General features: G+C 36.1%; 1 protein-coding gene across 1 annotated transcript; it reads right to left on the bottom strand.

Moving 5' to 3' along the window:
- Window positions 1-5,784: 5,784 nt before the first annotated feature.
- Window positions 5,785-14,962, bottom strand: LOC145689450 (uncharacterized). Its single transcript, XM_081763608.1, has 5 exons — window positions 14,956-14,962; window positions 13,220-13,477; window positions 12,563-12,763; window positions 10,778-10,989; window positions 5,785-7,424 (listed from the first exon to the last, which is right to left on the bottom strand). The coding sequence occupies exons 1-5, from the start codon at window positions 14,960-14,962 to the stop codon at window positions 7,380-7,382; spliced, it is 723 nt and encodes a 240-aa protein (XP_081619734.1). The 3' UTR covers window positions 5,785-7,379.
- Between the last annotated feature and the right edge of the window lie 2,421 nt (window positions 14,963-17,383).

The raw sequence follows: 17,383 nt of genomic DNA, 5'->3' as shown, positions 1-17,383 counted from the left end.
GTCCACATCTCATAGCTCGCTGCTGAAAAGGAACACAATTTAAATCAGGAAATCAATCGTATTATTGAATTTGTGCTTTCATTTTCTAAGGTTTAACGTCCTACGAATATTCAGTAAGGCTAAGGAAGACGGTCATGATGAGATGAATTATAATGCTGGATTAAGATAGTAGAAGGAAGCGGGAGGACCCTGAGAAAACCCACACACAATTGTTTGTATACCACAAGCAGAATTTGGCGCGAGCTAGGATCCAGCCAGGAATCCCACGCACCTGAGGTGAGCACTCTACCACTGAGGCAACGCGGCGTTTTGTTGACTATCAAGTATTTGTATTGAAATCATATTTGTTATTTATAATAATATATTCTTGCTAATAATACAATATAAATACATAGTATTATTTAGACTTACATAAGTGACTGGATATCTAAGCGACCAAACTGAAATACTAAAAACTTAGCGAAGAAACGGGAATTTCATAAATAATAAAAACTATCCTCTGACTCTACAGCTCGTGGGGATCTATGGTTGGCCAGCTGAAGCGCTTCAAGTTAGTAGTTCTAATTCTTGGTTAGGACATCGGTTCACAGGGACTATTATTTCTGACTTATAGACCTTGACCGCTATTTTCGTGAATGCAGTCTTCAATATGATGGTAAACACAAGGGTACTGTGTTTCCACGGGAGTCTAACCCTGGACCATACGCACTGAAGTGTATATTAAATGCAGTAGATAAGTTATCACTTTTGGTTAAATGGATAAATAACATTAAAGTATTTTTAAATAACAATGTCGACTAGTTTGAACAATTATTATTATTATTATTATTATTATTATTATTATTATTATTATTATTATTAATAATAATAATAATAATAATAATAATAATAATAATAATAATACATTAAAATTTCAACTTTTTGGAGGCCCACGAAGCATTAGTGAGGTCGCTGAACTTCTCCCCCCACCATTTTCAAATGATTTCGCACCCTGGTTAACTTATTTGAATTTAGAAAAATGTATGTACACGTGACACTCAAGAATGAAAATAAACATGTTTGTACACATTTTTTTAGATACAAAATAAGATAACTGAATTCAAAATTTAATTATACATCACTTAAGGTAAGAATACACTATAAAATACTGACATTAATAATAATGCATTATGTAAGAATGAAAAAATGTTTTAGCTACCTGTAATGTATTTACATGTTGTTATTTCTCATTAACATGTTTTTTTGATAACTCACGATATAACCTATGAGTGCGCACGAGAAATGGTTGAGACTGTCCCCTCTCGCAAAGGTGTCGCGAAAGTTGTCTCGTCTCGAAAACTGTATCTGTTTCTATTGGAAGAGCTCTGTCTCATCTCGAATTTCGTAACAAAAATTCTGTCTAGTCTCGTGTCGTGCGTAATCCTAATCAGGCCCATATACAAAAACTTCATTTCGGAGAGGGTTCGATAGTGCTTTGTGATATCCAAATTTAGAAATGGATAATCGATATTGACGAACTATTGAAATTTGTTATAAATATCCAAAAATACAGCAACATCGAAATATAAACAATGTCAAAAATTGAAAATATAGAAATATTATATGATAAAGATAAAAATGTCGATATATCGGTCAGAAATTTCGATATCGGTAGTTTGATATTTGAAAATATCAATCGTTCGATCGAAATATCGCACAGCCCTAGGCTCCAACTGTTGCCACCTTAAAAATGAATGCGAAAATTACTAACTAATTTTCTGTAAGTACCTTAAGACGGAGTTACTTTGCACTTCATTGTTAACTTCGCACAAATTCCGAAAAAAGTTGCACAATCCTCCGTCGGTAAACGCATGAACTGTAAAGAGAAAGTTTCAATTGCCACCGTAAAATAGAACATCTAACTGGATTTCGGCTATAATGTTGGCGGTTAACATCTGTTCTAACTACCTGAAGGGTTTGTTGTTGTAGAGGTATAGAGAGCACTCACTGTAAATGCCGACAAAATTTGAAAGATATCACCTACAAGAATTTCCGTCAAAGATAACTCGGTTTCGTAGAATTCTACTGTGTAGAATGGGACTTCCACGCAATAGTTGAAACTGAAGTGTGAAACATTGTAAAGTCATAGAAAAAATAAAACTGGGAGAAGTCTGTTTTGAGCCTCAAATAGTGGTTACTTTGCACCGGTCCAAGGTAACCCCTTAGATAGGAAATTCTTACTACTGGTACCTCCTGCCGTCTAACTTTGAGAAAATTTCCTATTTAGGTAGATGCTGGAATTGATTTTTTGTTGGATAATTAATTACGAACAGAGGCGTATTCAGAAGAATAGTTTGAGAGGGACTTCGCACAGAGAGACTTCGTTTATTTAGAAATCACTAGACTTTTTGAAGGGCTTGACGCGTATACGCATAGGAATGATTAACATTAGATTTTTTTTAAAAAAATCTGCAATTTTGGTGGGCTTCAGCCTGAACACCCAAATCCCGTAAATCTTCCACTGATTACTTCCAGGTATACTAAAGGAGACAATGATCGTGAGAATGAATGAAATAGTAGAATGGAATCTGTGAAAGAAAACGGAAAACTCCGAGAAAACCGCACACGAGGGATGAACGCTCCACCACTAAGCTACCACATCCCCCAAAACACAACCTCAGGATGTACTTCATATAGAGTAGAAGTAACAATATGTTGTAAAAAAAATGGTCGACCTGGAGGGCATGAAAGCTAAATACCAATACAATAGCTACACGATTTATTCACTAGCACTGTTTAATTATCTACGGTGCTGAACATCGCAACACCAATATCATTATGTCACATCCTTTGAAAACTATACCAACTGCAAAGTAGACCTGCTTTGCTACGTAATGTCCGAATAGTTCATTACTGTGTTCGAAAGCAGGCAAGTAGCATACAAATTTATGATGTTGAAGGCGTTATTTTTCACAGCTATGGAGAAAAGACATGGAAACAAAAAATAAAAATAAATCTTTGTTTTACGTCCTACGAGTATGCTATGTAGGCTGACGGTCACAAATGAGTATTGAAAATTTATTATCTTGGAATACGATTTGGTGGAATAATGAGGGAGATAAATAGACATTGATTAAATATAAAATTGAAAAGAAATAAGAACCTGACGCTCAAATACTTATCTATACGGCTCCCATCTTGATCCCTCTAAAATATCATGAAGTATTTGATTGATTCTAAACCCAATAATAATAATAGTAATTATATCAATAAACACAGAATATACCTATGTATAATTTACGCACCTTGAAATGTAGAAATTAATGATTGTAACCCCCAGCTTTCCAATAGAATTTTGATATCTCCAAATGAAGATTCGGGCATCTGTTTTCTTCTCAAGCAATAATGTGTTACAATAATCAGTTGCAGTCCAAACCCAAGTCACTAAGTTAAGCATGAATATAAAAAAAAATTGTGTTAAATATTTAAATGTAAATTTCATGAAATATAATTACTTACAAAATCCTACGGATGTTAGTCAGAATCTACTTGTATTAAATTGTAAATTTAAACAAACTAAATTATACTACAGGTATACTGACATCAAACATATATTCCATAATATATATAGGGTGTTTTAAAAGTCCCTTTACATAAGGTAACTCTGTTATTATCAGAGTTACAATAAAATGTAAGTGGGGAACCAGTCTCCAAATATGATGTTTTCAATCTAAATTTAGGAATTTTAAAAATCGGATGCGCCGTTTGGCTGTACACTCTCTATACGTGCAATGTTAAATGAAAATACAACGTTGTCATTCACCTGAACCTGGGCAGTCCAATTTCAAACAATAACTTCATTCACATATGTTGTGGGTCCAGTTAAATGGCAACATTGCATTTTCATTTAACATTGGGCGCTGTAGATATATTAATTATTCCTTTTGTCGCCCTTGATTGTATAGGGCGCCTTCGATAGAACAAAAAAGGATGTAATATTGCACCAAGGGCGCTGTAGATATATTAATTATTCCTGTTGTCGCCCTTGATTGTATAGGGGCGCCTTCGATAAAATAAAAAAGAAATAATATTGCACCAAGGGCGCTGTAGATATATTAATTATTTCTTTTGTCGCCCTTGATTCTGTAGGACGCCTTCGATAGAACAAAAAAGGATGTAATATTGCACCACGGGCGCTGTAGATATATTAATTATTCCTTTTGTCGCCCTTGATTGTATAGGGGCGCCTTCGATAAAATAAAAAAAGAAATAATATTGCACCAAGGGCGCTGTAGATACATTAATTATTCCTTTTGTCGCCCTTGATTGTATAGGGGCGCCTTCGATAGAACAAAAAAGGATCTAATATTGCACCAAGGGCGCTGTAGATATATTAATTATTCCTTTTTTCGCCCTTGATTGTATAGGGCGCCTTCGATCCCAGGTAACACAAATTGGAACAGAAGACGTTTTTTAAAGAGTATCACATGACGTCATTTTTTTGGTGATAATGTCATCAAATATCACGTGATCTGCGACGTCTTCTGTAAGGTGCAGTAGACGTCTACAGAGGACGATTTGTGCACCGTCATTTCTTTCACCTCGATTTCGTCGTCCGTAGACGTCTACTGATGACCTATATGGTACCATCATGGTACGTCATCTTTTTAACCTCAATCACGTCATCCTGGTACCTACTTGTGGTACCCTTTTGGTTATCCTGGTACCCATTGCTTCGTACGTTTTAAGTCGTCTGGTGACCTTGGAGGTACCTTGAAAAGTGCTCTCTCAAATATATGGGTGGATTTGGAACGGATTCGACTAATGGGTTATGAGTCAAAATGTGTAGGTAGGGTCCATTTATTTTCGTGCTTCATTGCATGGATTTTGGGTCAGAATTGAACTTTCCATGGCTCGTCCACCCATGCAATGAAGTATCAGCATAAACTATTCCCAGCCACCTAATTTGACTCACAACAAATGGATCGACTCTGTCCGAAACTACTCATTTATTTGAGAGTACTAACGAAGGAACTTCTAAGGTCGATGAAAGTTACGTCAACCGCAATCCCAATCAATGTTAGATGAAAGGAGGTTTCAGGTCTTCTGGTACAAAAATAGAAATTGTGAGTTGATAGAGATAACTACGGGTTCTGTTGGTCAATATCTTTGTACAAAATGAAATAACTTACTGCTTTTATGCACTGATTTAATTTTGGAACACATACTACAATATTGCAAGTGGTTTTACTGTATGAAACTCATACACATGTGTGTTTGTTAAAGTTACAGAGATACCCTAACGTTCAGGAAACAAAAAAAAAAAAAAAAAAAAAAAAATAATAAATAAATAAATAAATAAATAAATAAATATACGTACATATAATATAATATACAAATATTAATTGCAATATAAAGAAAACGTGACAATACTATGTGGTTGTTCAACCATAATGTTCACTAAATACACATACTACAATATTACAAGTGGTTTTACTGTATGAAACTCATACACATGTGTTTGTTAAAGTTACAGAGATACCCTAACGTTCAGGAAACAAACAAAAGAAAAATCAATATACGTGCATACAAATATTAATTTGCAAGTGCTTTTGCGAAACACATAAGGGCAGCTTCAAACTTACATATTCTTTATACATGATGTTTGCTTTTAGGGTGTGGAGGGAATCATGAAAACAAAGCTCTCTCGATTTTTGACCTCACACACTGATCACCAAAAGATATTACACTCTTTATATAATGAAAACGTCAAATACTATGTGGTTGCTCAACCATAATGTTCACTAAATAATAATAATAATAACATAAAGAATGAGGAGCACATAGAAGAGTAATGTTGATCAAAGCTGTCCACTGAAAGCTCTTTTAACTTATAAATAGAACAGGTTTCCTTCCTTACGGCAGGATCCACGCTGGTTAAAAACACTTTTAAAAGGTAAAGTCCACAAAGCTTTTCGATTTTCTCCTAAAATCGTCCTCAGGTGGTGGAAATGTAGGCGATTAATGATTAAAATATGTAAAAAACACTAGCATCTGCTTTTAGTCCAGACCAATGGCATGGCTGCTAGCATTGGTCTGGACTAAGAGAGTAGACCAATGCTAATGCCAGAAGGGCAGCTGCTCGTTTTTTTTTCTTTACTATTTTTCTAAAAGTGTTTTTAATCAGCGTGGATCCTGCCGTAAGTATAAATTATGTTATCCACGCAGCGTGTTCAATACTTTGGTATCCTTACCTTTATAATTTTAGCTTAGAAAGAAAACTGATATAGAATTTAGAAGGAAAAGTAACAAGTAAGTACAAAAATGAATATTAATTTTAACAATTTCAGAGGGAAACCTTTTTCACCCGTTTCTAAACACCACTCAATGGGTAGTCTTATGGCTGAATAACACTAGGCTTTCGCTCCATTTTCGGGTTACGTCTATTATTTAAATATCAGGGCAGCAAAACAGTAAGTAATTTTGGCTCGTTATGTGATTCAATAATGAGTACAATTAGTTTTAAACAAAATGCTATTAATGACTTAATACATGATTGTAGACACTTTTTGGATAAAGCAATGTCCTGAAAGTGTCCGCACACAATCCTGAATCTACCAGTAGCATTTTTTTTTTAAATGTACTGATTATTGAAATAAGAAATGCACATTAATGCATGAAAATTATCTTCCAGTTTACCTAGAGTGCAATTTTAAAAACTGAGGCAAAACTATACCTTCTCCTTGACAGATTTACCTTGATAGATACCTTCTCCAGCAGGCAGCTTTCAAGTCCAATATGGAGATGCTCTCCATTTTCAAGAATCTTCTTGTGTATTTTACCCCTTGGGGTTCTTAATAAAGTTCTAGCATCTGTTGGTAAAGACGCGTGCAATGTATGAAGTCCTCTCAGCAATGAACTTAAGGCCTCGTGACTAATTCTGTATTTCAGAGACCAGGTGCACAAGAAGGATTTCAATTCCTCGTCAGAATTTATGGGCGTGCAGACAGTATTTGGAATTTGGCCTGAAGTCTCTTCTGTACTCCTTTCTGGGTCAGCTTCCTGGCATTGACCCCAAAATATTTCATCCTCTGAAGATGAACTATTTATCGCGTTGGGACAATCTTCACCAGGCTGCTTAGAAGAGGAATTGCCACAGCCAAGAATTTCACTGACTGCCTCATTCAATTCCCTGGCAATTCTTCTTCTTAGCTGCCTGTATGAAACTACTCTAAACATGTTACAATGTAAATTCAACTAATATACAAACAAGTATAAATGTGAAAGCACTTTCCAACAAAAAGCAGTTCATGAACAAAAACTTCACTGACTACTTCTCTGAACCATTTGTTTCGAGAACCGTTGTGGGGCATGCTTCAGCCACGTCTTAATTGTGTCCTCTAAAGTTCGTTCGGTAGAGTTTGGGTCATGCTTTCGTGCTGCTCCTAAAAAGAAAAGATATAATGGTAAGTAGAAAAAGAGAGAAAATCATTATTTGCATATCATTTAAATATATGCTTCAAATATTTTTTTAAATGTGTAAGAAATATTTAGATAAATTATGTTAATGTAACTCAACTTGATAGAGGGAAAGGCGGAAGCGAAACCAGCAAAAGAAAGATCAGGATAGAATATTTTGACGCGCTTACAAAGAAAAACACATACCAAATTATAAAACATCTCTGCCAAGTAAGAGAAAAGTTGTAAAATTTTCCATGTTGTCCACAAAACTATGGTTGTGGTGAGAAAGAAGAAGACATGAATTTTATCCAAGCACCTAAAGGTCATAATGAACTGGTGAATGTGTCGAGCTGGATCCTTATAATTGAGTGTTGCACTTCAATGGGAACCTGAATATAGTATCCACTCTCATAATGAATGAATTCCAATATGGCTGTGTAAAGGTCTCGTTGTGTAAACAAACTCTCGAACACGTTCCGCGTTTTCACTCAGCGATTGCATATAGCCAGATCTGTAGGATAAATTTTGACAGAATAAGAAAAACCACATCCACCAAATACTTTTGATCCCTACTCAAACGAGCACCTTGGTTGTGAGAGAATTATATTTTCCGAAATGACCTGACTGGATCGAGTTAGGTGCCACACCACCTACATAGCGCTAATAGGGGTCGTTCAAGAGAGATTAATCATCTATTATTGCTCTCCGGTCGTTACTCCCCTCCGTGATTTTTTTTTTCTTCTTGACAATGTTTTGACAAGTCTGCTGTTAATGTTAAGATCAAATAAGGACCTCCGGATCAAAACGCGCTAATGCACCAGATAATTTTTTTTTCAGGAGAGGTAAATAAAATCTACTGGGGCAAATCCGTAAGCCGTAATGCACACAGGCAAACCGCATTTCGATTTGCAGATTCTCAGATACAGGTGCACAGCCTATCTGAAGCTACCTTGCTCTTGTAAACCGCAAGCAATGTATCCAATGCACTGACTATTACATCTTACAAAATGCTTCATGCTACTGCAACAGTGGTTTGACTTGGTACCCAAATCTTTGTCGTAATATTGTTGTATTTGTAAATTTCATTTGAATTTTGGAGGGGAACGATATTACACGCGAAGGTCCTACAACTCGAAACCGATAGGGGGGCACGATAGCTAAGTGGTAGAACGCTCATCTCTGGTTCTACAGGTCCCGGGTTCGATTCCCGGCCCCACCATGTGAATTCGTGGTGGACGATACCGTGCTCGTGGGTTTTCTCGGGGTACTCCCGTTTCATCCCACTTTCTCATTCCACCATTTCATTCATCCTTCACCTTTATTATCCTTCATCGTCTCCCTTAGCCCTATCGTTGCAGATTCTCAACATAATGCGATTTTCCTTCCCACTTTGTTCAATTTTATTTTCTTTATAATATATTTCGTAACTTGTTAAAACAAGAAGTGTGAAAGAAAAATGACAGCAAATGCAACACTACGTACTCATATATTTGAAACGAACTACTCATGTTGTATTTGATTATTTTAAAGAAAAAAATATTGTCTCTTTTCATATGTGGAGAATATAAATAGATTGTTCTTTAAACTTTTAGAAAATAATAATAATTGAAAAATAAAGGGGTTACTGATGGAAACAAGAAAAAACTGTCTAATGTTAACTTTCGTCCCGGGAATCTGAATCGTCTCATCTCTAGAGGCTAACGTAACAACAAAAGCAAGTATATTCATTTAGCAACAGGGCAGGGATGATATATTTTCAAGAATTATACATCACTATAAAACTAACACTGAAATCAACCCCCCCCCCCCCCAAAAAAAAAGAATTCTGTAAGAAAAAAGTCTAAAACCTTTCTAATTTTTTCTGTCATTACTAAAAAATAAACTATAGAAGAAAATTAGAAATGCAGAAGTCAAGCAACTTCATGCATTATGCCAGGAATGCCCTGCTATGCTTTCTTAAAAGTGGAAACATTGAACTGCTGACATCAGTAGCAATAGCTGTTCACCTCTCTGAAACATTTTTCATTACATAAGAAATACCTGCTAAATGAATTCTAAACAAACTATCAAATTCCCTGACTTTTCTAGGAATTTTTAGTACCAGGCTGGATTTGCTATTTCAAGTGAGTGCGAACAACGCTGTAGTAGTAGCGGTCTACACACAAAGTCTGCCTTTTCTTCCAACTACTTCCTTTGCATCATGGAGATTGAATATTTTTACATTTGCCGTTACGCAACATACATGATACCACAAAGAAAAAAGTGACAAGTAGCTAGCACAACGCAGTTCTTGTTTTTCCACACCGAAGCGTTCTCAAGTTGACAAGGGAATCAGCGCAAGTTGCGATCGCTATTGCAACAAAGGTTTGGTTTGCTTGTAAGAGACTTACATGTACATGACAAAAATGCACAGCGAATGTGCCATCGACAATTACACTGTAAACTACGAGATTGCAATATTCCGATCACAGTGGTCCATACTAAACATGATATGGTTATGTCAGTAACTGTATGCACCGTAAACTGTTCCTTTAGCTAATGTGGTATTACAGTGTATGTTATGCTGGACACTCGCCGCGTTCTACCGAAGGTCACCTGAGGAAGTGTCCAAGGCGACATCTAGGGAAACCAGACAGACATGAACGCAGAACAGGAAACCCAGTATAATAAAGACACTCGTATATGTTGCATGAACATCAACAGTCCATAGTCCCCCCCCCCCAAAAAAAAATGTGAGTTTCTTCGGTTAAATTTCACAATAAAACCAAAAAAATCCACCTCCAAAAATGTACTTAAAATGATAACCTTCAAGTGATTTGAGCCTTCTCGTACAATTTTCTTGAAAAAAAAAAAAAAAAAAAAAAAAAGCAGTCGAGAATGTTACAAGCTGTGCAAAATTGAAACAAACTCGGGATTTAGATAGGAAAAATTCCCGAATTTTTGTCTTTCACATCAGCTGTTGAGTCTTCGAAGCCGCGCGCTCGCAGTGGTATGGATTTAGGTTGAAAATCTTGCTGTACCTGTAGGAATGTAACTTGTGTGGGAAATTACTCGCTATTTAACTGGTCTCCTACCATTCGACAACAGACTTTCTCCAATATTTCATGCCATAATTTATTTTACTAGCAGGAAAAATGAACAAGACATTTCACTGTAAACAATGACGAAGTGTGGAAACAAAATCATTTAACAGCTATATACTGCATCACTTTCTCTTAACTACCCATGACTTTTCTTTTTACCTACTATCCCTAGTTCCGCTGTTTTTGAATTCTTTAACTTTCACCTATGAAGACGTATGAAACACAGGTACGTAGAAGTGAGAATGCAAGCTTACCACGTCTGAGAAATGTTGGTCGTCTTTCAGGAACTCTTCCAACTTTTCCACATCTCCTTGTGTTTTCAAAGGGAAATCCACTGGTAGGTTGCAAATTGGTATACGCTGGATGTCTGAGGAAAGCTTGCTGTTCACTTTCTCCAGTAAGCTGTAAATCTGAACATTCTGCTGTCTAACTTTTATGAGGTAAGACAGGAGCTTCTTTTGTAGATCTGAAATGGAAAGTCAGGAGGGAAAGACTTCAGTGTCAGATAGAAAAGATCTCTGTAATACAAATCAAATTGCTATACAGAATTGCTTACCAACTATTGGGCTTTAACAGAACAAGACATCCTAGACCAGTATAGATGGCACTCGCTAATGTAAATGGCTAACTGAAGTGATCAAGTACAATGCAAAAGTTGACTTGAGATAAAGATGTTGAAGATGTACTTTCGTACGAAAAAGAAAGTATAATAAGTGAAAATATACAATGTACACATCGGAAATTTAATAACGGTGGAATACATACTGAATATTAGTTTCTAAAAGTTGGCGAAATCTTTAGGAAAACAAACATGTGTTGTAGTAAAAGAAAATTAAAACCAATTAAATTGGAATTCGATTTAATGTTTTTAAGCATCTTCGTCACAGGTCGGGATGGGGTAGGGGAGAACATGGGAAGGTTGTCGGCCAGGGCCTAGTTTTGTGGGTACCATCCCGCTATTTAACTGGTGCGACTGAGAGAAAACACTGGAAAATCCTGAGTCACGATGACTGGCCGGTGGGCGCAAACCCTCGATCTTCCGAATGCGAAACCAGTGTTCTACCAACTGAGCTATGGCCCCTCGATTAAAACCATACAGTAGGATGTGTTAATTACGACAAGTTAGTACAAATTTAATATTTGAAATTGGCAAAGTTATCATATCTCATGAATATCCTTTTCTTTAGATCATAAACATGGTATTTTATTATAGATCAATAACAATACTCAACATTAAATATTTCTACAGGTATTATAACAGTGGTGCTTATGTCAATTTTCCACACTTCAAATAATTAAGTCATTAGTTTCATAATTTTGAAAACTGATTTAGTAAAAATTTGCTCAAAGTTTTAAAAAAAAATGTTTTCACTAGAATGTTAAACAGAGTACTTAAGAAAAAAGGATTCTTTCAAGAAAAGTACAAGGAAGTGGAGGCTTATGTGCGATGAGTGAAGTATATAAGTGGATAATGAAATTGGAAAAGAAAAGTATAGCGACAAAATAAGAAGACAGAAGAATTATTGTTTAGTTACAATATTTATATGCAAAGAAACACATACAGTTAGACACAATTTCCATGAGACAGCAGAAAATTAAACAATAGTAACGCGAAAACAATATGTTAAAAAAATATTCGAAGGTGTTTTTTTTTTTTTTTTTTTTTTTTTTTGACCAACAGAAGCAAGCATAGGTACAAGAAAACAATAAGTAGCACCAATGTGTAATATTTCATTTGGTCATTTGGTAAAGTGTAAGCTTACCATTCGGAAGGTCCTAGGATAGATCCCAGAGGACGCCCATCCTGATTGAGGTTTTTCCAGACATTCCCTCAGTCACACTAGGCAAATGCCGGAATGGTACCTTCCAAAATTGGCCCTGGTCGACAAACTTCCCATATCCTCTTTCCCAGCCTGTCATAGATGCTTAAAAACGTTAAATCAAATTCAAGTTCAGTGTAAAGAGGAACAATGCATAGAAGTTCTAACGTCATTGGGCATAATTAAATATCAGTTGTGAACCTTAGATCATCATCTTACCTAAGCCAGCGTTATCTTCCTCTGGCCTGCTGTAAGTTCGTGAAGACAACGAACTGAAAGGCGATGAGTTTACTTCTGCTACAAGAATAGACACGTCACCAATGGGGGATCTACTCGACTCACTGCTCACTCTGTCTCCAGACGCAATCCTCTCCTCTCCCCTCACGACGAAAACAGGTGATGAGTGTTCAGCTGTAGGAGCTGTAAAGAAAGAAAGCAAACTTCTTACGAGGTTGACAATAACAGGACAACTCATAGCAACAATAGATAATATTTATAAAAAAATGAGTAATAGTCTCCCCTTCAGTCCTAAACGAGCTGTGGGGCTTCTAAAGTTTAACGTTGGTTCAGATTCATGTGTGCCCCCGCAAGAAGTTGAACCCAGGACCCCACTATTGGAAGGTATGTTAATAATGAATGAATATTTCCGATAATTATTATTTGGTTTCATGGTAAAGAAGCAAAGTTAACAGATTTTGTACTTGAGTTGTCTTTTTTATTTAGCTTGAACATATATAAACTTTCAGAAAGTCATCTTTCAATTTTATGCTTCACTAAAACTGTTCAAAATCTGTCATAATTTCTTGCTTCTAAAACCTCTTAACAATACGGCCAAAAAGTATATCCAGGTTAGAATAATTTTAAAATATCTCTTACCCGCCTCATCAACCAAGTTCTCAAATATCGGCGTTCCCTGAATGTCAAAAAGCTTCCTTTTTGTAGCTTTCTTCTCTGGCACACTAGTGCCAGCTGAGAGTAAGGGAGGTATACTGCTTGGTTGAAAAAGGTTCACGGGTTTTAATTTCCTCTGAGGTCGTTTGTTTCCAACACGATCTTCAGCATCTGACTCTGTGATGTCACTGCCACTACAATCTTCCAATCTCTTTGCATATGACCTTGCCTTCTCTATATCATCTGAAAACAGGAAGGGAAAAATATTAATGATTGCCCCTGGAAAAGAGTGAAACAGTGAGCAAAATGTCAAGTAGGCCTATATGGTAAATGAATTCTCTTGGGTGTTTTAAAAGCAGGTACATATGCATAAACATGAAGCCGAATCTCTTATGTATTTTAAGCTCGACAGTTGGTTCTTGTATTAAATGCAATGCACTTTAACTAGTATCGTTACTGCCTTTCCGGATGGCTAGAACTCTCAATATCCTGCAAAATCAAGGGATGATGTGGCCGCATTTGAACATGGTTGTACTTCGTGTTTACGATTGTAAACTTACTAGTAGCGCAAACATTGATTTACATCGTTCGCAACGCTGTATGAGAGGAGGAGCTAATCTGGCCAGTGTTGCTAGATACACCAACTCACTATTTATCAGAGTTGGCAAAAACCATGGTTTTTATTGAAAAAAACAAAAAACTAGGTTTTTTGGTTTAAACCCGTTTTTTTTGTTTTTTTTGTTTTTTTTTTTTTTTGTTTAAATAATTTACTCTACGTACTTATATTAAATATGGACAGAAATTAGTTTATTTCGCCTTGGCGTTATTATGCAACAACAAGGTTATGCTGGAAGGGGTCACATAAGCTTAAAGCGGAATCCAAACCGCTTCTCGGCTTACATCCAAGAGAAATTGTCCAATTGGACACGAAACAGGGACTAATTGGTCATAAATGCGATTGCCGATCACTCACGAAGGACTCTTTATAAAGATACGTTGTACTGATCTTTACATAGGCCTAGTTGTTAATGTAATTGTCAAGAGTCATATCAGAAGGACAAAAAGATAAACAGTTACACAAGTAAAAAATGTGTACAGAATTATATACAAATCGAAAAACTCCCGCGATAAATGCTCATGTGAGATTTAAAATTCGCGTAGATTGTACTACAGTTTCTTTTAGTCAGAGACGGCATCTATCCAGTATACGTCTGACGTTCCGTTTGGAACTGAAAGGTACAAACAAGTCGTTGAATCGCTTAAATAGTACCGAGATTGTCAGGAATAATAATAGTAATAAAAAAATTGACAAACTATCTTTTTCAGAGAGTATATGTTGTTGACGTTTCTACAACTGCCTATATCCATGTACCTGTGACAAAAAAAAAAAAAAAAAAAAAACAAAAACATGACGTAATCTAGAAAGTAAAACCTCAGACCACTCGAAACGTCTGAGTGAGAAATATAAAATGCCTCTCAAATTCCAAAAAGGATTTGGAAATTACTTGCTCTTGTTATGGTCACATATTCATGTGCTGTTGCGGAATAACCCTATTTTGAAACTTGTATTTCGACGCTGAATGGTGTTATTTTGTTAATTTCGATAAGAGTTTACTTTGAGCACAACAGATCCTATTACTGTCTCTAGAGGAAGGTTTCTAGAACACTGGCCCGCCTACCTGTACAAGGGGTACTAACCGAATTTAACTAACTTAACCTACCTAACATATTCAACCTCCTGTATTAGTGCCGTATCGTCGGACTACTTTGAAAACTGAAAAAATGCACCAAAATATACTGCATTCGGCTATATTCTGTTGGATTACATCAAGTTACATTAGAAGACGCGACTTTACGTTAGGGGCATATAAACTACAGTCCAAAAAAACAAATCAACCTGTACTAGGTGGCCACTAAAAGCACGAATTCTATCTAACCGAGTCAGGGCAGAAGCGCAGCAGGAGAGCCCGAGCGGAGCAAAGGGGTGCGTCCAAAGGAAGCAGGCGTGTCAGCGAAGGTGGGTACACACGTAAGCGAGGGCATAGGAGTCACTTACTTTCAAAACTGAGGCTTGTAAACTTTTCCAATTTCAGGAAAAAAAATCGTGCACAACAATTTCCTGGGGTTTCTTTTCCTTAAATAAATACTCCGCTAAATAGCCCTCGACATTCTCTTATTTCTTCCCCAACGCCATGCCTTTCGTGCTACTATATCATAAGAAATGCACCTCTCCGCGAAATAGTCCTTCCGTCTCCAAATACAGTGGCGCTTACATCAAACACAACCAATAAAAACGGCAACTTTGTTCAGTTTTACTATTTTACTTATGTTATTCACTCATTCCTCTTCACAAACTTAAATAAATTCTCCAATTGACCCGGTAAATTTCCTAAAATTGGTCCGGCGATACAGCACTTAACCCCAACCTCTAATCAAATTTAAATTAACATTATTTTGGATTTTTTTTTTTAACGAAAACCTTGTTTAAGCTAGTGTTCTTGTAACAGGGGGCCAGCGTTCTAGAACTTTCCTTCTTTTGGGTCAGGTTAAGCTGGTTAGTTCTCTTTAATGATGATGAAAGGAATGGTATTTAGTAATATTTTTACCCTTGTACTTAAGAAAAATAGATTCAAGTAGGCCTATATGTGAGCCTATCAGTGTTCTGCTTAAAGCAAACTTTTGCCATATTCTTCCCTTGTACTAATGTTTAGTGGTGTATGTGAGCAAGGTACTAATAATGTTTTCTGCTTTATCTACCCGCATATGTTACTTTTTCTGTGTTTATAGGTGATACAAGCGAGGAAAACAAGCGGAGGAAACTGATTCTGTCTATGTTCATCAGAGATTATGCATATGGAAGAATCTGTTTTCCGCAACAGTTTTCTTCGGTTTCATCATCTGTACGTGCAGAAGTAGCATTTGTTGGTAGGGATGATCAAGCACGAGTGGCGAGACTGTCATCTTAAGAATGACCGGTAACATGACTAAAAAAAACTTCTTTAAAGATAAACTAACACCTTATCCTAACTTACGCAAAACTATATGCAAATTATTGAATTAAAATATACTAACCTGTTTCATATTTGATCTTCCTTATTTCGAACAATTTCAAGAATTTTCTTCCACTACGAGAAAAGACATGGTGCAACTAGATATACGGTAATCTTCCACCTTGCCGCCTACGAAACAGTGATGCCAATTCCTTCAGAGCCGTTTTCCCTTCACAAGCTTCAGAATTTCCCTTTTCCGAACAAAATTTCAGTTTATCCAAACCGTTCATGTACTTAGTAAACGTATTTAGTAAACGTATTTTTAATCGTTTTCGCTTCCACCCCCTCAGCCCAATCTTATAACCGCATACAAGCAGATACCTGACAGCCTTCCTTTGAGCTTACGCAGAATTTGAACTTGATTTGTTGTTTAGGTATCTAAGGAATCGCGAAAAAGGAGGGGAAAGGATATAGAGAGGTGTAGGCCAGGACCTATGTTAAAGGTGCAATCTGTGCATTTGGCTGGTGTGACTGAAGAAAACCCTATAAATACCTCGGTCAGGACGGACAACCTAAATAAATCATTAAAAAAATAGAAAATAAATATTATGTAAATTTAATTTTTATCCTAGGTATCATGATAGATTTTAATATTAATGTAACCTAACGTACAAAGAAACTATTAAGTATATATTTGGTATGTACTTACTTAAGAACGCACTCCCATATTTACTGAAACGAATACGAACAGTTACAAAGAAAACTCTAGCTGCTACTGTCTTTGGCTGTACACGAGGAATGTTCGCAAGCACAATACAAAGTTTAGAGACGCGGAATTCTTAAGAATTTATAATTCTGTGCGCACAGTCACCAGAAAATTTGTAAACTTACACAAACACATATACACTAATGACCCAGTATTCGCCCATATATACATATTTACATTCACAATACGAAGATTTTCTTCTCTTACATCGATTAATCCTCTTCACAATCAATTTTCTGGTTGTGGAAAACATCTGATTGGGAAAACCAAACTCTTATAATAGTTGGAGTGATAATTTAATTGAGAAATATTTCATCTTATTGTATTGCATTTAATTCAACAATGGGAATATTAATTTTGATAATAGATTTTAAATAAGCCTTGTTGTAATGT

Source organism: Thermobia domestica, chromosome 7 (assembly GCF_964235325.1).
Source record: "Thermobia domestica chromosome 7, izTheDome1.hap1.1, whole genome shotgun sequence".
NCBI lineage: Eukaryota > Metazoa > Arthropoda > Insecta > Zygentoma > Lepismatidae > Thermobia > Thermobia domestica.
This window is presented reverse-complemented; position numbering and strand designations above follow the sequence as displayed.

What these genes read in the sequence shown, in the direction of transcription:
- LOC145689450 (XM_081763608.1), bottom strand. An exon ending in GGAAGATAACGCTGGCTTAG is followed by an intron (nt 10,990 to 12,562) that starts GTAAGATGATGA and finishes TTTCCATTTCAG; the next exon opens with ATCTACAAAAGAAGCTCCTG. An exon ending in ACCAACATTTCTCAGACGTG is followed by an intron (nt 7,425 to 10,777) that starts GTAAGCTTGCAT and finishes TTTTCTTTTTAG; the next exon opens with GAGCAGCACGAAAGCATGAC.